Raw genomic sequence first — 20,968 nt, 5'->3', positions numbered from 1 at the left:
CCCCGCCCCCCTTCCCAGCACAGCCCAGGGCATTCGCGGCTCCCTGCTCCCCTCTGGCACAGCCCCGGGGCGTTCACATGCCCCCCTGCCCCATCTTGGCCCAGCTCTGCCCCACGCGCAGCTCACTGCCCCCACCCACCTCGTCCTTGCCCCAGCCAGAGCCGTGCCAGGCTCAGACTCAGCAGGGCTGGCTGGCACCAGTAGCACTGGGAGTAGTTCTAGGTTGGGGGGGGGTCTGAGCTGCACCCCTCCCAAAACCTTTTCACCCCGTCATTGCACCAGGCTGGGTCCCCCCTCGCTCCTCAGTGCTCTCAGTGTCTGGTCCCTGCCTGCGGGACGGGCAGCAGGAACCTGGCAGGCGGTGAACGCCAGGACCCCAGTGGGGTCACCCACAGGCCGGGACCCAGCACTGGCAGAGCCACTGGGGGTCAGCAGTGGGGCCAGCCCCTGGGGGTGGGGAAGCTGGGGGTACAACACAACCCTCCGCACCCCAACTTCCCCCCATGGCTGGCAGTGCGGGTTCCCCGACTCCCAGGCAGGGGCACGGGGAGAGACAGCCGGACCTTCCTAACAGGTGGGCCCAGGCCTCTGCACGTGGGGCTGGGCTGGGGGAATCGGTCCCTGGGGGTGGGAGCCGACACCAAGGAACACACAGGAAACGTACCAAAAACCACTCTGTATTATGAAACGCAAGCCGGACAAACAGCCGCAGCCGGACACACGCCCCTCGCCGCCCCCACCTCCACGCTCAGCGCTCGGCTCTGTGCAGAGACCGAGGCCCCTGCATGCCGACCGGTCCTGTGTCCTGTGCCGGGGCAGGGACCCAAAGGCCCCAGCACTGGGGAGGAGCCAGACCTGCAGCAGAGGCAGAGAAGCACCTGGGAGGCTGAGAAACGCCCCCAGCAGATGCCCCACAGCACCAACCTGTGATGGAGTTGGGGGGGGTGCATGTGTGAGACTCAGTCTGTGTGTGTGTGTGAGGGGCAGAGCAGCTCCCAGGGCTAAGGATGACCCTGGGCTGTACCTGGGCTGGCAGGTAACACCTCTGCCCTGAGCACAGAGCAGGGAGGAGCCGAGCTGGGTTGGAATTGGAGGCGGCAGTTGGAAGCTGGGGAAGAGGAGCTGGAAGGAGCCAGCCTGGCGAGGGGGGAAGCTGCACCCCAGAGGGGCCCCCCTCGGGCTCCTCTCCCCAGGACGGGCTGCAATGACTGTCTCTGCCGGCTGCACTGACCCCTCTGTGCTGAGCTGGACTCTGTCACCTCATCAACCTCCTGTGCTACCTGCTGGGTGGGAGTCACTCCTGCCTGCAGCCAGGGTGCAGCGCCTGGGGACCCCTGAACCCCATCACACAACCTCACGGCCCTCCGGCCCCCTGCCCATCCCCAGCACCGCCCCCCTCAGCGCTGTCCAGCTGTGTCTGCACCAGGCGCCAGTAGCAGCCCCGGCGCGCCAGCAGCTCCGCGTGGGAGCCCTGCTCCCGGACCTGCCCGTCCTCCAGCACCAGGATGCGGTCAGCTCGCTCCACAGTGCTCAAGCGATGAGCGATGAGCAGCACCGAGCGCCCGGCCCGCGCGCCCTCGTAGATCTCCTTCTCCACCTGCGGGGACAGACACTGGGGTCACACCGGGCCTTGGGGTTATGTACCCTCGTAAATCCCCTTCTCCACCTGCGGGGACAGACGCTGGGGTCACACCGGGCCTTGGGGTTATGCACCCTCGTAAATCCCCTTCTCCACCTGCGGGGACAGGCGCTGGGGTCACACCGGGCCTTGGGGTTATGCACCCTCGTAAATCCCCTTCTCCACCCGCGGGGACAGGCGCTGGGGTCACACCAGGCCTTGGGGTTCTGTGGGGAACCCTCGTACGCCCCCTTCTCCACCCGCGGGGACAGACGCTGGGGTCACACCAGGCCTTGGGGTTCTGTGCGGAACCCTCGTACGCCCCCTTCTCCACCTGCGGGGACAGACGCTGGAGTCACACCGGGCCTTGGGGTTATGCACCCTCGTAAATCCCCTTCTCCACCTGCGGGGACAGGCGCCGGGGTCACACCAGGCCTTGGGGTTCTGTGGGGAACCCTCGTACACCCCCTTCTCCACCTGCGGGGACAGACACTGGAGTCACACCGGGCCTTGGGGTTCTGTGGGGAACCCTCGTACACCCCCTTCTCCACCTGCGGGGACAGACGCTGGAGTCACACCGGGCCTTGGGGTTATGCACCCTCGTAAATCCCCTTCTCCACCCGCGGGGACAGGTGCCGGGGTCACACCAGGCCTTGGGGGGGTTCTGTGAGGAACCCTCGTAAATCCCTTTCTCCACTTGCGGGGACAGGTGCCGGGGTCACACCAGGCCTTGGGGGGGTTCTGTGGGGAACCCTCGTACACCCCCTTCTCGACCTGCGGGGACAGGCACCGGGGTCACACCAGGCCTCAGGGGGGTTATGGGGGGCACCCCCCAAGCGCCACCCTCCCCCAAGCAAACCCCCAGTGGAGACTCCGCCAGTGCCCCCCCCCCGTACTGGGGTCCCTCATTCCTTCCATCCAAATGCAGAACCAGCCCTAAGCGCACCGGGGCGGGTAAGAACTGCACCAGCACCAGCAGCTCAGGCTGCCAGCTCTGACCCCTCCGCCAGTCCCCTGGGGGCGCCTGCATCTCCCCTGGGCTCTCCCCCCGTCGCCCTGACAGCCCCCCCGACTCCCAACCCACAGCCCCCCGCCTCGCTCACCCGCAGCTGACTCTCTGTGTCCAGGGCGCTGGTGGCGTCGTCCAGGATCAGCACGCGAGGGTCCCGGAGCAGGGCGCGGGCGATGGCCACCCCCTGCCTCTGGCCCCCCGAGATCTGCCCCCCCATCTCCCCGACGTCTGGGGGGAGAGCGGAGGTCAGTGCCCAGTAGGGGGTGCAAGGGGCCCCACCCAGCATACACCCTGGGGCAAGGCTGGGGGGTGGGGGCTCTGGGGGTACTTGGGGGTCACAGGGAGGGACCGGGCCTGGTACGTGTGCTGCAGCTGGGGGAAGGAAAGGGGGCTGGGGGCTCTGGGAGTACTTGTGGGTAACAGGGAGGGACCGGGAGTGGTACGTGAGCTGCAGCCGGGGGAAGGGAAGGGGGCCAGGGGCTCTGGGGGTACTTGGGGCTCACAGGGAGGGACCGGGCCTGGTACATGTGCTGCAGCTGGGGGGAAGGGAAGGGGGCCGGGGGCTCTGGGGGTACTTGCGGGTCACAGGGAGGGACCGGGCCTGGTACGTGTGCTGCAGCTGGGGGAAGGGAAGGGGGCCGGGGACTCTGGGGGTACTTGGGGGTCACAGGGAGGGACCGGGCCAGGTACGTGAGCTGCAGTCGGGGGAAGGGAAGGGGGCCGGGGGCTCTGGGGGTACTTGGGGGTCACAGGGAGGGACCGGGCCTGGTACGTGAGCTGCAGTCGGGGGAAGGGAAGGGGGCCGGGGGCTCTGGGGGTACTTGGGGGTCACAGGGAGGGACCGGGCCTGGTACGTGTGCTGCAGTCGGGGGAAGGGAAGGGAGGCCAGGCGCTGATTCCTGTATTGTAGCCCTGGGGAGTGGGATATTGAGGTCCCGTCGGGGGGAGACCTGAGCCAGGAGGGGCGACACTGCGTGGCTGTTCCTGTGTGTACGGGGGAGGTTCCTGGGAGCCCAGTGATGGTCACCCAGCCCATAGCCATGGGGGGCTATGGCTCCCTGGGCCTGGGGGGACCGGAGGGTATTGGGGTGCTGCCCTGCAGTTCAGCCTGTGATCAATCACTCCCCGCCTCCTACAGCTTCATCCTGTGGCGGCCGGGAGCCCTGAGAGAGGATATAGCGGTTCCTGGCAGCTGGGGGTCCTGGGATCCCAGGGAGAAGGCTCGGGGTACCAGGAGCAGTCGGGGGTGTAGGGCTCAGCGCCTGTGTCACAGCCCTGGCTCACTGAGGCAATGACAGGGAGGGGGTCAGGTCAGGCTGTCGGGGTGCCGGGGGGAAGGGGTCTCAGCAGAGTCTGGGGCCCTCGGGGGAGCTTGGGGGGGGCAGTAACTGTGCGGTAGCCCTGGCTCAGCTGGGCGATGATTGGGTGGGGGTCAGGGGTCCCAAGGGGTTAGAATCCCAGCGGGTGGGAAGGCCCCAGGAGGCTTGGGGGGTCTCAGGGGAGTTTGGGGCCCCTGGGGTTTAGATTCCCAAGAGGGTTGGAGCCCTAGAGGGAGCAGTGTCGCAGCCCTGGCACAGCCAGGCAATGCTGGGGTGGGGATGGAGCATCGGGGTACTGGGGGAGGGGTCAGAGGGCAGCAGTGGGGGGGCCGGTACCTGTGTCATAGCCCTGGCACAGCCAGGCAATGATGGGGTGGGGATGGAGTATCGGGGTACTGGGGGAGGGGTCAGAGGGCAGCAGCCGGGGGCCGGTACCTGTGTCATAGCCCTGGCACAGCCAGGCAATGGTGGGGTGGCGGTCAGGGTACTGGGGTGCAGGGGGAGGGGTACAGTAGTCCAAGGGGGTTGGGGAACCCCAGGGGAGCAGGGGGCCGGTACCTGTGTCGTAGCCCTGGCTGAGCTGGGCAATGGTGGGGTGGGGGTCAGGGTGCTGGGGGAGGGGTACAGGGGTGCGGGGGAAGGGGTACAGGGGTGCTGGAGGAGGGGTACAGGGACCCCAGGGGAGCAGGGCTGGTACCTGTGTCGTAGCCCTGGCTGAGCTGGGCAATGGTGGGGTGGGGGTCAGGGTGCTGGGGGAGGGGTACAGGGGTGCGGGGGAAGGGGTACAGGGACCCCAGGGGAGCAGGGCCAGTACCTGTGTCGTAGCCCTGGCTCAGCTGGGCAATGGTGGGGGGGTCAGGGTGTTGGGGTGCTGGGGGAGGGATACAGGGGCGCTGTGAGAGGGGTACTGGGACCCCAGGGGAGCAGGGCCAGTACCTGTGTCGTAGCCCTGGCTGAGCTGGGCAATGGTGGGGTGGGGGTCAGGGTGCTGGGGGAGGGGTACAGGGGTGCTGGAGGAGGGGTACAGGGACCCCAGGGGAGCAGGGCCGGTACCTGTGTCGTAGCCCTGGCTGAGCTGGGCAATGGTGGAGTGGGGGTCAGGGTGCTGGGGGAGGGGTACAGGGGTGCGGGAGAAGAGGTACAGGGGTGCTGGGGGAGGGATACAGGGGCGCTGTGAGAGGGGTACAGGGACCCCAGGGGAGCAGGGCCGGTACCTGTGTCGTAGCCCTGGCTCAGCTGGGCAATGGTGGGGGGGGGTCAGGGTGTTGGGGTGCTGGGGGAGGGGTACAGGGGCGCTGTGAGAGGGGTACAGGGACCCCAGGGGAGCAGGGCTAGTACCTGTGTCGTAGCCCTGGCTCAGCTGGGCGATGAAGCCGTGGGCGTTGGCCCGCCGGGCAGCCTCTGTCACCTCCTGGCGGCTGCGCCCCCCCAGCCCGTAGGCGATGTTCTCGTGCAGCGAGCGGGCGAACAGCACTGGTTTCTGGCTCACCAGCGCCACCTGGGGGTGCAGTGAAGCCAGAGGATTGGGGGCTGAGAACGCACAAGCTCACTGCACCCAATGAACCCTGACAGGTGCAGGGGGGCCCAGAGTGGGGCTGGTGGGAGCAGAACCCCAAGAAGGTCGTGCTGCCAGGAGCACCCCCTCTGCAGCATCTGGAATCCTGCCCCAAGCGGGGCGAGGGAGGGCAGGGGTGTGATGGAGTGGGGGGTACGTGTGTGTGTGTGCGTGTGTCTCACAGAGGGTGGGGGGCTCCTGCTGGGGGTAACCTGACGCCCAGGTGACACCTCTGGGCTGCAGACAAAGGGGCAGGTGGAGCCTGAGCAGTTTGAATTGGAACTGGGAGTTGGGAGCAGTGAGTCTGGGCTGGGGGGGAGAGAGACAAAGGAGGGGGCCAGGCCCCGGCTCTGGGGGCCCCTCGGGGCCTCCTCTCCCCAGCATGGCTGGGACTGGCTGTCTCTGCCGGCTGCGCTGACCCCTCTGTACGACGCTGCGTCCTGTCGGCTAATAAACCCGCTGTTCTCCTGCCAGTGAGAGTCACTCCTGCCTGGGGACAGGGGCAGAGCCTGGGGGACCCCGAACCCCATCACACTGGAGGAGTGTCCAGACATTGACACCTGGGGACCCCAGAGTTACCAGCTGTGCGAGCAGTGACGTGGGGGAGGAAAGGCAGCTCTTGCTTTAGTTCCAGAGGTGAGTGTAGCTGGAGCGCTTGGTAATAACGACTATAACGTAATTAAATTTAACATCCTGTGGCGGGGAAAACACCCCAGCAGCCCAATAGTGGGGCATGTAACGTAACTTAAATGTATGTCCCAAATTAACACACACACACACACACACACACACAGAGGAAGAGAAACAAAAAAATCAACGCCACCCTGGCATAACAACCAGGTAAAAGAAGCAGTGGGAGATAAGAGCCTTTGTTTCGAAAGTGGCAGTTAAACCCTAGAGAGAAAAGCGATGCAGCTGGTACCTGGCGGTGCAGGTAGCGGGGGTCGTACTCCCGCAGCTCACGCCCGTCCAGCAGCAGCCGCCCACGCTGGGGCTCATAGAAGCGCTCCAGCAGGGCCACCAGCGCCGTCTTCCCTGCGCCCGACGGGCCCACCAGCGCCGTCACCTCCCCAGGGCGCAGCTCCAGGGTCACCCCCTGGAGAGCGGGGAAAGCAGCGGTTAGACAACGGGACACCCTCCCCCAGCCCTGGGCCCCCCAGCTCCACCCCCATCTCCCCTGCAGCCCCCCCCCACAGAATCCTTGTCCCTGCTCTAGCGCCACCCCCACGGTACCTTGAGCACAGGGGCGTCGTCCCGGCCAGGGTAGGTGAACCAGACGTCCTGCACCTGCAGGTGGCCGCGCAGCGTGGGGGGAGCCAGCGTCCCAGGGGGGCTGATCTGGGGCGTCCGCTCCATGTACTCAAAGATCTTCTTCGAGGAGCCCACAGCCTTCTGCACGCTGGGGAATGTGGAAAGCAGCACCTAGGGGTGGGGGGAGACAGAGCCAGCTGAGCTCCCGCCATAGCCCCCCACCCATCACACAGCTCCGATGGCCCCCAGCCCCCCACCCACCACACAGCTCCACTGCCCCCCATAGCCCTCAGCACACAGCTCCGATGCCCCACCTTGGCCCCCCTCCATTCCTGGGGCAGCTTGGGAGCTGTATGTGGGAGGAATAGAAGCTCAGGGCTGGGTGCTCCCCCACATAGTTCCCCCTGGGCCACAGCCCCACAGCACGGAGAACTCCCCACACTCACCTCCACAGCCGTGGTGAACTGCATCTCATACAGGACGAAGGTGACCAGGTCCCCAGCGCTGACGGCCCCTGCGGTGACCAGCTGCCCCCCGTAGTACAGGATCCCCACCTTAAGTGCCAGTCCCGATAGCTGGGGGGGTGACAGGGCATTAACGGGGCTCTGCTCCCCCCACAGGGCACTCTGGCGGCCCCCACCCTACAGAGTGGGATGGGGGCTCAGAGCTGGTTCCAGCTGGGGGACCCCACCATGCCCCACCCCCTCTGCTCCCCCCACCCTGAGATACCCCCCATGGGATACCATGTCCCAGCCCCCGTCCACCCCCTGCCCTGAGGGTTACTGCGTTCCCCTGCCCCCTTGGTACAACCTTCCAGCACTTCCCCTAGGCTGTCCCCTGGCTCTGCTCCCTCCTTGCCCTGGGGTCCTTGTCACACCCCCACCACTCCACCAATGCCTCGTGGAAGTTGGCTAACAGCTATAAACATTCGTAATGTAAAGCTGCGTACGCACAACCAGTCACGTAACCCGGCAATGTTCCAGCTACGCTCGGCTGTGTCTGTAGATCCCATTGGTGTGTGTGTGTGTGTGTGTGTGTGTGTGAAGTCAGACGCCCAATGCGTCAGTCTGTTCCTAATTCTGAAGGCGCTGATGAGCCTGTTAAGTGAGACTGCTGGTAGCTAATGGCTCAGGGAATGGGTCAGTTTGTCTCATAAGCCCAAACTGTGGTTGGCCCTAGAAAGACACCTGGCTGTGCTACCTGGAAGGGGAACCATCTCCCACCTTGTATTTCTCCCTGGGGATGGGGGTGCAGAACAGCAGATTCCCGCCCTGGGAAAAGGCTGTTTAAGCAAAGGGAAGCAACCAGTCTTTTTTCTGACTGGAAGCTTTGACTGGAGCTGTTTAGAGCAGTGGTTCTCATCCAGGGGTCCCTGTAGCCCGGGGAGGGGGAGGCAGGGGGCACATCGAGGTCTCCAGAGGGTTCATTAACTCCAGGTTCCTCAACCTTTTATGAATAAAAAAACTGAACTTATTTTATGGTCATCTAATTTTTTTTTATCCTTTTTACACTATCGTACGTACAACAGCAAGTTTATGGCCAACAGGCCACTTCTTCCAAGCCACCAGTTACGATTCACTTTAAATGAATGTGTTGCCATGGTTATAAAAAAACTGCATCTGAAAACTGAAGGGACTGGGGGGTACTTTTATTTCTTTTAAAGGGCACTTTCTAAGGAAAGGTCGAGGAACACTGGCTTAGGGTATGAATGTGCACATAATAAGCTTCTTCGTGGATTAGAACCCACGGAGAGTTTTTTGTTTATTTTAACTTAGTACCTTGCTTTGCTTGGCCTGTTCACACTTGCAGCCACTGACACCCTCCTGCTTGCGCTTCTGTTCACTATCTGGCCTGGTGTAAACAATTGTTCCGGGACAGGAGAGGGGAGGTAGCGACCATGGTGTGTATCTCTTGCTCATTGATAAAGGGAGCTGACCTTGTGAGCGCTCTCTGTGTAACACTTTTCCACAGGGTATGGCAGATTTGGGGGGATTTGGTCCCTTTTGGGGGGTGCTGAGCCCTTAGAGCTGAGCCGTCTTGGAGCTGATCTGATCTCAGTGTCTGCGCTGCTCTGCTGGGGGGGTTACCCCATCTCTGTGTCCTGGCCTGGGGGGTGACCAGAAGATCTGGTGGAGCAAGACAAGGGGGTGGGGAGCCCCAGAGGGGAGGAAGACAAGTGTCACAGAGTGATCACCCCTCCGGGGAACAACTCTAAGGGGACTCCTGTGATTCAACCCACCACAGTCCCCCTTTGCCACTGCGCCCCTTCTCTGTTGCCACAATACGTCCCGCCTGGTTGCCATGACGCCCCCCTCCGTTGCTGCAGCACCCCCTTACGCTGTTGGTCCACATGGAGGCGGCGTAGGTGGCTGCCTCCCGCTTGTTGAGCTGGTAGGTCTCCTGCAGGCGCTGGCCGTAGCGCCGGGCCGCCCCCTCCTCGTTGGCGAAGCTGCGCACCGTGGGCATGGCCTGGAAGGTCTCCACCGCCACCTCGCTGGCCTTGGCCAGGGACTCCTGCACCTGCTGTGCTAGGCGCTGCGGGGAGTCAACAGGGGTCAGGGTGTGGGGCAGGGCAAGTTGTGGGGCAGGAAGGGGTCTGAGCAGGGCGGGGGCAGGCTGTGAGGGGGCCTGGGGACAGGCTGTGGGGCGGGAAGGGGGCGCGGTACCTGGTGGAACCTCCCGGAGAGCTTGGGCACCAGCAGGATGAGGGGCAGCCCCACGGCGGTGAAGAGCACCAGGCGCAGCGACACCCGCACCATGAGGCCGAAGAGGAAGAGTCCCCGCACCCCGTACCACAGCAGCAGGTTCAGCCTCTCGCTCAGCGCCTCGCTCATGGCCTCCGTGTCGGCCGTCACCCGCGAGGTGATGTCCCCTGCGGGAGGAGGGGTTAGTGTGGGCGGTGGGGGGGGTCCTGCATGGATTCCACGGCACCCCACTCTGCCCCCCGCCACGCCCCCTCCACACCCCCAGCTTCCCCCGCCCATCCCCCACCCCCGGGCTCCCTCCCTGCCCCCCGCCACGCCCCCTCCACACCCCCAGCTTCCCCCGCCCATCCCCCATCCCCGGGCTCCCTCCTCCCCACCCACCCACGCCCCCTCCACACCCCCAGCTTCCCCCGCCCATCCCCCATCCCCGGGCTCCCTCCCTGCCCCCCACTCACGCCCCCTCCACACCCCCAGCTTCCCCCGCCCAGCCCCCACCCCCGGGCTCCCTCCCTGCCCCCCACTCACGCCCTATCCACACCCCCAGCTTCCCCCGCCCATCCCCCATCCCCGGGCTCCCTCCCTCCCACCCACCCACGCCCCCTCCACGCGTCCAGCTTCCCCCGCCCTTCCGCGACCCCCGGGCCCCTGTGGGGCGGGCTGTGCGCACCGGTGCGGTTGGTGTGGAAGAAGGCGATCTCCTGGCGCAGGACGGAGCCGAACACCTGGCTCTGCAGACGGGTGTGGATCCGGTTCATGGTGCCGTTATAGACACAGTCGCTCACAAACTCGGTCACGGCGCTGCCGGCCGTGGGGGAGGCGCAGGGTCAGTGCTGGGGCTCCCGCCTGCCCCGAACCCCCAAACGCAGCCACGCTCCTCCCAGACCTTCCCCCAGCACGGCCGTAGCCCCCCCCGACCTGCTCTGAGCCCCCAAACACAGCCACGCTCCTTTCTCCAGCGCGGACGTAGCCCCCCAACCTGCCCCGAGCCCCCAAACACAGCCACGTTCCTTCCCCCAGCGCGGCCGTATCCCCCGACCTGCTCTGAGCCCCCAAACACAGCCACGCTCCTTTCTCCAGCGCGGCCATAGCCCCCCCGACCTGCCCTGAGCCCCCAAACACAGCCACGCTCCTTTCTCCAGCACGGATGTAGCCCCCCCGAACTGCTCTGAGCCCCAATGCAGCCATGCTCCTCCCAGACCTTCCCCCAGCACAGCCGTAGCCCCCCCCCGACCTGCCCTGAGCCCCCAAACACAGCCACGCTCCTTTCTCCAGCACGGACGTAGCCCCCCAACCTGCCCCGAACCCCCAAACGCAGCCACACTCCTTCCCCCAGCACGGCCATAGCCCCCCCGAACTGCTCTGAGCCCCAATGCAGCCATGCTCCTCCCAGACCTTCCCCCAGCACAGCCGTAGCCCCCCCCGACCTGCTCTGAGCCCCCAAACACAGCCACGCTCCTCCCAGACCTTCCCCCAGCATGGCCGTAGCCCCCCCCAACCTGCCCTGAGCCCCCAAACGCAGCTACGCTCCTTCCCCCAGCGCGGCCATAGCCCCCCCGACCTACCCCAAACGCAGCCACGCTCCTTCCAGACCTACCTCCAGCATGGCCATAGCCCCCCCGACCTGCCCCAAACCCCCAAATGCAGCCACGCTCCTTCCCCCAGCACGGCCATAGCCCCCCCGACCTCCCCTGAGCCCCCAAACGCAGTCACGCTCCTTCCCCCAGCACGGCTGTACCCCCCCCATCCTGCCCCAAACCCACTCACCCCCAGCCGCAATCTCCCCACAACTGCCCCTAAATTCCCTCAGAGACCTTCCTGCACCAACTCTTCACCCCACAGCCCCAGCTCCCCCCCCCAGTGCCCACTGACCCTCCACCCCACGGCCCCAGCTCCGCCCCCAGTGCCCACTGATCCCAGCCCATGCTCCCGGCCCGCCCCCAGTGCCCACTGATCCCAGCCCATGCGCCCGGCCCCCCAGCCCTACCTGCCGATGGTGATGAGTGACATGGCCCAGATGGCCCGGCTAAAGGCCGAGGGGTCGTCCTCGCTCACAATCCAGTCAGTCATGCGCCCCGTGTAGTAGGGGATCGCCATCTCCCCTGCAGCCGACAGCACAGGGGGTCAGGACTGTGGGGCTCCCCAGGAGGGCAGTAGGGGCTGGTGGTTAGAGCAGGGCTGGGAGCCAGGACTCCTGGGTTCTCCCCAGCACTGGGAGGGCAGTGGGGGCTGGTGGTTAGAGGAGGGCTGGGAGCCAGGACTCCTGGGTTCTCCCCAGCGCTGGGAAGGCAGTGGGGGCTGGTGGTTAGAGCAGGGCTGGGAGCCCGGACTCCTGGGTTCTCCCTGGCTCAGGGAGGGCAGTGGGGGCTGGTGGTTAGAGCAGGGGCTGGGAGCCCGGACTCCTGGGTTCTCTCCCTGGCGCTGGGAGGGCAGTGGGGGCTGGTGGTTAGAGCAGGGCTGGGAGCCCGGACTCCTGGGTTCTCTCCGTGGCGCTGGGAGGGCAGTGGCACCTAGCGGTTAGGATCCAGAGACTGTCTCATGCCTCCGAGCCATCACCAGTCACTGCCTACACTTGTGCAGCCTCCCTTCTGTGACTGCCCCAGGCAAGCTCAGGGCCCTGTCGTGACAGGCGCTGCCCAGAGCCTGGCTGAGCTCAAGACCCTGCCGCGCCGGGTGCTGCACAAACCGGAAGTGAGTTTATACGCGGGCACAGGCGGGTTTCTGTGTGATCAGACCCCAGGGGTGGGATGGGCTGGCTCGGGGAGCTGCCAGCAGGACCCAGGTCCCTCCCCCTCGCGCCCGCAGCCCCCCACTCACCGAGCGAGGACAGCACCAGGAACACAGCCACGGCCCCGAAGCGCAGCCGGTCGGGCCACACGCAGGCCAGCAGCCGGCCCAGCGCGGCCGAGGACCCCGGCTCCCCCGTGCCGCCGGGCCACAGCTGGTGCCAGAGCACGGCCGCCAGCCCCGCTGTGCCATAGGTCAGGCCCCAGACGTCCCAGCGTCCCCAGGCCAGCAGCAGCTCCCAGGGGGGGCCCCGGGGCCGGGCCAGCGCCTGCAGGGTCCCACAGCAGGGCAGCAGCAGGCCAAGCAGGGCGGCCAGGGGCAGCAGCGCGTCCCGCAGCCCCCCGGGGAGGCCCTGGGCACGGGCAGCCTGGGCGCCGAGGCTCAGCAGGGCCCAGCGCGGCAGGGCCAGCGCCCAGGCCAGGGCCAGGGGGGGCCAGGGCTGCAGCAGGGGGCAGAGCAGCTGGGCCAGGCGCAGGGTCAGCAGGTCGAGCAGCGCCGCCAGGGGCAGGTACCCCCAGGCCAGGGGCAGCTTCATCCCGCCGGCGGGGGCTGCTCCCAGCCCGGCCTCCGGCTCCGAGTCCCCCCGCAGGGGGCGCCCTCTGGCAGCGCCCGGCTCCCGGCGCCGGAGTGGCCGTGTGAACGCGGCGCCGCTCCGCTGCGGCTCGGGCCCTGCGCCGGCGGCTGGAGGCGGCTCGGGCGGGGCGGGACCAGCCGCGGGTTCGCCGCCCGCCCCGGGAAGTCCCGGCCGCTCCGCGCCGGGCAGCTCCGCTTCCGGGAAAGGCGGCGGCCCGAAAGCGAAAGCGAAACGGGATGCGCAGCGCGGGGGGGAGGGGGCTGCTCCGCGGGGGAGCCCCGCCCTGCTGGGGGGGAGGGGACGCGCCCCATAGACTGGCGCGGGGGGGATGCAAATAATCTCCCGACTCTGCTCCCCGACAGCTGGGCTGGGGGTCCGAGCCCCCTCCCCCCCGCACCTCTCCCCACCTGCCCTGGGGGGGGGGGCGTTAGAGCGGCGCGAACCGGCCCTCCCCGGGCTCCAGGCGGTGCCGGCGCCCCCCGGCTGGTGGGCGGAGCCCCCCGAGGGCGCGTTCCCGGGGTTCTGCACATGCAACAAATTCGGGAGCCCCCCCCCGTTTGCAATGGGGCTGCGGGCGGGGGTGTGGCGGGACGCGGCTCACGGATATGAGGGGCCGCAGCCCCCGGCCACCCCTGGGGCGCTCTTATCCCCCGGTGGACGCGCCCGAGCCCCGCCTGCTCTAGGGGGTCTGTTCACTCCGCCCCCCGCGGGGCTCACAGCGTTTCTGGGGTCCCGCAGCTGCCCCCCAGCCCTGAGGGACAGGGGACGCGGCTTGGGACGCGGGCGCGTCACCTGTTGCCAGGCAGAGCGGGGCCGGGCAGGTTGCCCGCGGCGCGGCCCCTGGCGGCGGTGGGCGGCGCTGCAGGGAGGCGGGCGGGGCCGGAGCTGTCCTGGGCGCTAGTGCTGCGGTGCGGTGGGTCCAGGATGGCGGGCTGGGGGGCGCCCGGCTCGGCGGAGGGGGAGGTCCGCACGGGGGTAAGTGGGGATCCGCGGGGGGCAGCGCGGGGGGGTTCCGGGGGGCGTGGGGGCGCCCCGGTAACTGCCCTAGGAATTGCCCCACCCGCTGCCTGGCTCAGCCCCCTCCCCCCAGCATTGCCCGGCTCGGGCCCCGGGGCGGCGGGATCCGGGCGGCTGAACCCCCCTGCTCCCCCCGCACACGTGCTCCCCCCGGCCGGGCCGGAGCCGCTTTCGCTTTCCGTGTGCCGCGGCTGCGCGGTCCCTGAGCCCTGCTGGCGGCGGGTGGGGGCCCTGCTGCCCCCCGGTAACCCCTCCCCTTCTGCCACCCATAGCCCCCTTCTCCTCCCGGTAACCCGCTCCCCTTGCTGTACCCCCGAAACCCCTTCTTCTGGCTTTGCTCTGGGAGGGCAGTGGGGGCTGGTGGTTAGAGCAGAGTCTGGGAGCCAGGACTCCTGGGTTCTCTCCCGGCTCTGGGAGGGTAGTGGGGGCTGGTGGTTAGAGCAGGGGTGGGAGCCAGGACTCCTGGGTTCTCTCCCTGGCACTGGGAGGGCAGTGGGGGCTGGTGGTTAGAGCAGGGGCTGGGAGCCAGGACTCCTGGGTTCTCTCCCTGGCACTGGGAGGGCAGTGGGTGCTGGTGGTTGGGGCTGGGAGCCAGGACTCCTGGGTTCTCCCGGCTCTGGGAGGGCAGTGGGGGCTGGTGGTCAGAGCAGGGGGCTGGCAGCCAGGACTCCTGGGCTCTCTCCCTGGCAGCGTTTCTGTTCCTCCCCTGTACCCTGCAATACTCCTGTGCAGGGAGGCAGAGCGGCGGTGGGTTAATTAATGAAGGTGCTCTGAGGGTGGGGAGCTCTGGTGGCTTCGGGGTTCCCCAGGCCTTGCTGTGGTGGAAGCAAGGGGGGAATCCCGTTTTGCTGGGGCAGGGATTTCCCCCTGGAGTTGGCCCAGGTGGGACAGGGCTGGATTGCTGGAGGAGGGTTAGAGGGGCCCCAGGAAGGGTAGAGATGGCAGAACCCCCCCCCGGGGGTTCCCCACCGGAGCCCTTCTCTGCCTCAGCTCCAGACTGGCCCCTCTGTGACCCCCGATCTCCCCTGACCCAGCTGGCGCTGAACCCCCTGGCACCTGTGTCTCCCTGCACTGCGGGGGCGGGGGCAGGCCTGGGGCTGGGTTTGGAAAGGGACCCAGTCCAATCAGCAGCCTGTGCCCCCCCCACGCTGAAGCCCCCCCGGTGGCGGTTAGCGGGGGCGCTGGGCTGGGCGCAGCCTTTCTGCTCAGGTTAGAGCAGAACTAAGACACGCTGGGGTGTGGGGAACCTAGTTCAGTTCCCACCTCTGCTGGGGGGCTGGGAACGGCCCCCCGGGTGCTCTAACCAGGGGGAAATGGGCTGTTGGGGGGGCTCCCCCAGCTTGTGTTACGAATGGGGCCTGGCCCAAGGTCTCAGCTGTGGGGCGGGGGCCCTGACCACTGGGCTGCCAGTCCTAGTCTACCCCCCAGTGACTCATTTCATGCCATGGCCTGGGGATGGGCCGCTCCGGCTGGGAGGTGCCATGTGCTCCCCCCCCGTGCCCTGAACCTGGCACCGCTGCCAGGCACTGCCTGGTCGGGAACGCAGCCACCGCCCTTTGCACCTGCCGTTCCAGGCAGCAGGGGCAGGAACCGCCCCCCACCCCCGGGCTCTGCACCAGCCACCAGCCCTTTCTCACACCTCGCCCCAAGCCCTTTGCCCGCTGAGAGCCATGCCACAGCCACCCTGCCCAGCCCATGGAGCCGTGGGCTAGATGGCACCCACCAGGAGGGGCTTCTGCTGCTAGGGCGCTGACTTCACACACAGACAGCTGGCGGAGAACCCAGGAGTCCTGGCTCCCAGCTCCTGCTCTAGCCACCAGCCCCCACTGCCCTCCCAGCACTGGAGAGAACCCAGGAGTCCTGGCTACCAACCCCAACCACCCACCCCCACTGCCCCCCAGCACCAGAGCGAACCCAGGAGTCCCGGCTCCCAGCCCCTGCTCTAGCCACCAGCCCCCACTGCCCCCCCCAGCACTGGGGAGAGAACCAGGAGTCCTGGCTCCCAGCCTCCCGCACCCCCATTCTCTCCAGTAGAGTGGTGGTGCCCATGCGAGGTGTGCTCTGCCTGCAGCCCCCCGCCCCTGCCCCGCTGGGGGTCTGCTGTGGGGTTCCCATGCCAAGATTCCTGCCTCCCGCCCAGTGACCCGGAGGGCTCAGCACAGAGCTCCCCAGGACACAGTGCGGCTGGACTCTGGGCTAAGGCTTGGGGGAGCCCTGGGACCCCCACAGTTCCCGCGCCTGCTCCTGCCGGGCCTGGGGTGACCCCCAGCAGGGCCCCGCCATGCCGGGGCGCAGTACAGCTTGTTACCTGCACTGAGCTGTGTGCGGACGGGCACTGCCAATAGGCGTCCGCTGCCGGCTGTGGGGCTCTGCTGACTGCCTGGGCGTCCCCCGAGCCCTCCTGGCAGGGACCCCCGCGCTGACCCCCTGCTCCCTTCCCAGACCACCATCATGGCGGTGGAGTTTGACGGCGGGGTCGTGGTGGGCTCCGACTCCCGGGTGTCTGCGGGGTGAGTGCCGGGGCCCCGGTGCGGAGGGTTTGGGGGGGAGACAGCCACTCATCCCGGGGGAGGGGGCAGGGCTGGTCCTCCAGTGTCCATCACACCTGGTGTTGGGGGACTGAGCCCCAATCCTGGGGGAGGTGGGCTCTGCAGGGGGGGTGGGCTCTGCTGGGAGGGCTGAGCCCCAATCCTGTGGGAGGTGTCTCTGCAGAGGGGGGTGGGCTCTGCCATGCGGGGGTGGGCTCTGCTGGGGGGGGCTGAGCCCCAATCCTGTGGGTGGTGTCTCTGCAGGGGGGGGTGGGCTCTGCCGTGCGGGGGTGGGCTCTGCTGGGGGGGCTGAGCCCCAATCCTGTGGGAGGTGTCTCTGCAGAGGGGGGTGGGCTCTGCCGTGCGGGGGTGGGCTCTGCTGGGGGGGGGGATGAGCCCCAATCCTGTGGGAGGTGTCTCTGCAGAGGGGGGTGGGCTCTGCTGGGGTGGGCATAGCTTTACCATGAGACGCCTGCTGTGCCTCCCCCAGCTGAGGGAATCTCCCCCCACCCCCTGCCCCATGGAGCCTGAGTCCGGCCTGTCCTCCATCACCCCCCTGCTCTCTGCAGGGCCGACCTCCCGGTCACCCACCTGCAGAGAGGGGTAAACGGGGCAGGGGAGGGAGGGGTCGGAACTAACCTGCTCCGGACAGGTCAGAGCAAAGCCGATGGGGACGAGCGCGGGAAAGTGCTCCCACGTCCTTGGGGCGGGCGCCTGGGGAACACCCACTGGGGGCAGCGAGGCTCTCAGTGAGCGGGTACCACTCCCGCGGGCGCCGGGAGATGCCCACTGGGGGCAGCAAGGCTCTCAGTAAGCGGGTACCGCTCTGGCGGGCGCCGGGAGATGCCCACTGGGGGCAGCGAGGCTCTCAGTGAGCGGGTACCGCTCCCGTGGGCGCCGGGAAATGCCCACTGGGGGCAGTGAGGCTCTCAGTGAGCGGGTACCACTCCCGCGGGCACCGGGAGATGCCCACTAGGGGCAGCAAGGCTCTCAGTGAGCGGGTACCGCTCCAGCGGGCGCCGGGAGATGCCCACTGGGGGCAGCGAGGCTCTCAGTGAGCGGGTACCGCTCCGGCGGGCGCCGGGAAATGCCCACTGGGGGCAGCGAGGCTCTCAGTGAGCGGGTACCGCTCCGGCGGGCGCCGGGAAATGCCCACTGGGGGCAGCGAGGCTCTCAGTGAGCGGGTACCGCTCCGACGAGCGCCGGGAAATGCCCACTGGGGGCAGCGAGGCTCTCAGTGAGCGGGTACCGCTCCCGCGGGCGCCGGGAAATGCCCACTGGGGGCAGCGAGGCTCTCAGTGAGCGGGTACCGCTCCGGCGGGCGCCGGGAGATGCCCACTGGGGGCAGCGAGGCTGTCAGTGAGCGGGTACCGCTCCCGCGAGCGCCGGGAGATGCCCGCTGGGGGCAGCGAGGCTCTCAGTGAGCGGGTACCGCTCCCGCGGGCGCCGGGAAATGCCCACTGGGGGCAGCGAGGCTCTCAGTGAGCGGGTACCGCTCCGGCGGGCGCCGGGAGATGCCCACTGGGGGCAGCGAGGCTCTCAGTGAGCGGGTACCGCTCCGGCGGGCGCCGGGAAATGCCCACTGGGGGCAGCGAGGCTCTCAGTGAGCGGGTACCGCTCCCACGGGCGCCGGGAGATGCCCACTGGGGGCAGCGAGGCTCTCAGTGAGCGGGTACCGCTCCCGCGAGCACCGGGAGATGCCTGCTGGGGGCAGCGAGGCTCTCAGTGAGCGGGTACCGCTCCCACGGGCGAGCCTGGCGTCCCTGGGGCGGGCGCCTGGGGAACACCCACTGGGGGCAGGGGCAGTCGGCCAGGCAGAGCTGGGGCTGGGAATCACCGCGAAGGGGCGGAGCGTTTCCTGGTGCCGGCGTAAAGCCACAGCACCGCGGCCCTGGTCTCCCCTGCGGTGCCTGGGCAGCAGGGAAGGGTCTCAGACGGGCCACACCAGTGCCGGGGGTGGGACGGGGCCGCACGGGGGAATCGGCTCAGAAAGGGGCAGGCCGAGGGGGCTGGGACGGGGCAGGTGGCCTCTCCCCAGCCCCAGGCCCCCGGTGCGGCCCGAGGGCGTTAACCCCTTCCCGGCCTGAGCCCGCCGCAGGGGTGTGCGTCTCCTCCCTGGGGCCGGGGCTCTGCCTGCCTCCGCCAGCCGCTCAGGCGCCGGCGGGCACCGGGTTCTCTGCCGCAGGGAGGCCGTGGTGAACCGGGTCTTCGACAAGCTGGCCCCCCTGCACGAGCGGATCTACTGCGCCCTGTCCGGCTCCGCCGCCGACGCCCAGGCCATCGCCGACATGGTGCACTACCAGCTCCAGCTGCACAGGTGGGAGGGGTGGGCTGGCTGGGGGGGGGCTGGGGCTGCCCCCCCTGTCCTCACTGACCCCCCTTCTGCCCCCAGCCTGGACATGGAGGAGCCCCCGCTGGTGCTGGCGGCCGCCAACCTGGTGAAGGGCATCAGCTACAAGTACAAGGAGGAGCTCTCGGCGCACCTCATGGTGGCCGGCTGGGACCGCAAGAAGGGGGGGCAGGTGAGGCTGGGTGGGGTTGAGGTGGGAGGGGGCAGGTGGGGGGGACGGGTGAGGTGGGGGGCAGGTGAGGCTGGGTGGAGGGTGAGGTGGGAGGGGGCAGGTGAGGCTGGGTGGCGTTTAGGTGGGAGGGGCCAGGTGGGGAGGACGGGTGAGGTGGGGGGGCAGGTGAGGCTGGGTGGAGGGTGATGTGGGAGGGAGCAGGTGAGGCTGGGTGGGGTTGAGGTGGGAGGGGCCAGGTGGGGAGGAAGGGTGAGGTGGGGGGGCAGGTGAGGCTGGGGCAGCTCAAGGGAGGGGGGGATCCAGCTGCCCCCCACTGCATCCACTAGTCAGACCCCCCCATCCCATCCTGCCCTGACTCTGTCTGCCCCATGGCCCACACCCCAGCCCAGCAGGGCAGAGCCCCACGTCTCCCCTCCCAACTCTTCAAGGGGGCTTGTCCCTGGGGCCGTCCTGTCACTTCCTCTGGCCCCACGGCTCCCCTACACCTGGGCTTGGCAAACGCCTCCCACCGGCCCTTGTGTGGCAGATCAGCAGCTGCTGGGGCTGGGAAACACCCCTCCCCCCCCGCTGCCCCACGGCCACTCCCAGCCCAGGCGGGGGCCAGGCCGCGCAGGGAGGAGACGCCCACCTGGGCCCCCGGGAGGGAGGGAGCTGGTGGGGAAGGCGTCAGTGCTGGGCCTGTCTGGGTCAGTCACCACCCTGGCCCCAGCCGGGCCGTGACAGGCAGCGCCCCCCCCGCAGGTGTACGGGACGCTGGGCGGGATGCTCACCCGCCACCCCTTCGCCATCGGCGGCTCCGGCAGCGCCTACATTTACGGCTACGTGGACGCGGCCTACAAGCCGGGCATGACGCCGGAGGAGTGTCGCCAGTTCACCAAGAACGGTACGGCCCCCGCCGGCATCACTCAGCGCCAGGGCTGGGAATGGGCAGGGCCTGGCCCCTCTGCGGGGCGCCGGCTCCCCTGGGCACAGGGCAGGCCAGGCTGGGTCGGGGGTCAGGGGATGGGGCAGGGCCTGGCCCCTCTGGGGGGTGGTGGCTCCCCTGGGCACAGGACAGGCCAGGCTGGGGCAGGGGCAGGGGATGGGGCAGGGCCTGGCCCCTCTGGGGGGTGCTGGCTCCCCTGGGCGCAGGACAGGACAGGCTGGGTCAGGGGTCAGGGGATGGGGCAGGGCCTGGCCCCTCTGGGGGGTGCTGGCTCCCCTGGGCGCAGGACAGGACAGGCTGGGTCAGGGGTCAGGGGATGGGGCAGGGCCTGGCCCCTCTTGGGGGTGGTGGCTCCCCTGGGCGCAGGACAGGACAGGCTGGCTCAGGGGCAGGGGCAGGGAACGGGGCTGGGTGGGGGAGGACACGGGGCCCATCCAGCAGCCCAAGGTGACTAACCCTTGTCCCCCACAGCGATCGCCCTGGCCATGAGCCGCGATGGCTCCAGCGGGGGGGTCATTTATCTCGTCACCATCAGCCAGGTGGGCGCCGTGGAGCAGGTGATCCTGGGGGACGAGATCCCCAAGTTCTACGACGAGTGACGGTCGCCCGCCGGCCCCTCGTGGTACCAATAAACCGTCCCCTGCGGCACAGCCGCCCGCCCGAGTCCCTGGTGCTTCCCTGGCCGGCCCCGGCTGTCCCGACTTCTCCCTGTGATGGGGTTCAGGGGTCCCCCTGCACTGCACCCCGTCCGCTGGCAGGAGTGACTCTCACTCAGCAGGTACAACAGGAGGTTTATTAGGCAACAGATGCCCAGTTTCTCACAGAAGCGACAGTGCAGCAGCCAGAGACAGTCCTTCCAACCCGTCCTGGGGAGAGGAGCCCGAGGGGGGCCCCTCTGGGGTGCAGCTTCCCCCTCCTCCGGCTGGCTCCTTCCAGCTCCCTCTTCCCCTAGCCTCTAACTGCCGCCCCCGATTCAAACCCAGCTCGGCTCCTCCCTCCTCTTTGTTCAGGCAGAGGTGTTACCTGCCAGTTGTAGCCCCAGGGTCATCCTTAGCCACTGGGAGCTGCTCTGCTTGTCTCCCACATGCAACCCCCCCGCCCCCATCACACTCCCATACACAGCCCAGCTCCACCCCCGTCTGTGACCCCAGCCTGGCC

The 20,968-nt window shown here is 68.3% G+C and overlaps 2 protein-coding genes across 3 annotated transcripts; one reads left to right on the top strand and one right to left on the bottom strand.

The window, feature by feature from the left end:
- Positions 1-667: 667 nt before the first annotated feature.
- On the bottom strand, positions 668-13,019 carry TAP1 (transporter 1, ATP binding cassette subfamily B member). The gene is made up of 11 exons (XM_075017725.1): positions 12,275-13,019; positions 11,445-11,559; positions 10,128-10,258; positions 9,422-9,627; positions 9,093-9,290; positions 7,202-7,330; positions 6,738-6,926; positions 6,427-6,600; positions 5,288-5,447; positions 2,722-2,858; positions 668-1,597 (listed from the first exon to the last, which is right to left on the bottom strand). The coding sequence occupies exons 1-11, from the start codon at positions 12,777-12,779 to the stop codon at positions 1,355-1,357; spliced, it is 2,187 nt and encodes a 728-aa protein (XP_074873826.1). The 5' UTR covers positions 12,780-13,019; the 3' UTR covers positions 668-1,354.
- Positions 13,020-13,719: 700 nt separating this feature from the next.
- PSMB9 (proteasome 20S subunit beta 9) lies at positions 13,720-20,461 on the top strand. Of its 2 annotated transcripts, none has more exons than XM_075017701.1 (6): positions 13,720-13,781; positions 16,278-16,345; positions 18,549-18,680; positions 18,756-18,885; positions 19,627-19,768; positions 20,282-20,461. In XM_075017701.1, the coding sequence occupies exons 1-6, from the start codon at positions 13,743-13,745 to the stop codon at positions 20,407-20,409; spliced, it is 639 nt and encodes a 212-aa protein (XP_074873802.1). In that variant the 5' UTR covers positions 13,720-13,742; the 3' UTR covers positions 20,410-20,461. The 2 variants fall into 2 exon arrangements, with proteins under 2 accessions (XP_074873802.1, XP_074873801.1); XM_075017700.1 differs by having other exon boundaries at positions 13,735-13,793.
- The last annotated feature ends 507 nt before the right edge of the window (positions 20,462-20,968 follow it).

This window comes from Carettochelys insculpta, chromosome 22 (genome assembly GCF_033958435.1).
Source record: "Carettochelys insculpta isolate YL-2023 chromosome 22, ASM3395843v1, whole genome shotgun sequence".
Lineage (NCBI taxonomy): Eukaryota > Metazoa > Chordata > Testudines > Carettochelyidae > Carettochelys > Carettochelys insculpta.
The sequence above is the reverse complement of the archived record's forward strand: the minus strand, read 5'-3'. Positions and strand labels throughout refer to the sequence as shown.

Bases quoted from the DNA above. Each gene is read 5' to 3' on its own strand.
- TAP1 (XM_075017725.1), bottom strand. From the start codon at position 12,779: ATGAAGCTGCCCCTGGCCTGGGGGTACCTGCCCCTGGCGGCGCTGCTC. The intron at 10,259-11,444 runs GTAGGGCTGGGG...CACGGCCGGCAG, and splicing joins TCACTCATCACCATCGGCAG to CGCCGTGACCGAGTTTGTGA. The intron at 2,859-5,287 runs GTACTAGCCCTG...CTCTCCCCCCAG, and splicing joins GAGCCAGGGCTACGACACAG to ACGTCGGGGAGATGGGGGGG.
- PSMB9 (XM_075017700.1), top strand. From the start codon at position 13,743: ATGGCGGGCTGGGGGGCGCCCGGCTCGGCGGAGGGGGAGGTCCGCACG. The intron at 18,681-18,755 runs GTGGGAGGGGTG...TTCTGCCCCCAG, and splicing joins TACCAGCTCCAGCTGCACAG to CCTGGACATGGAGGAGCCCC. The intron at 18,886-19,626 runs GTGAGGCTGGGT...CCCCCCCCGCAG, and splicing joins ACCGCAAGAAGGGGGGGCAG to GTGTACGGGACGCTGGGCGG.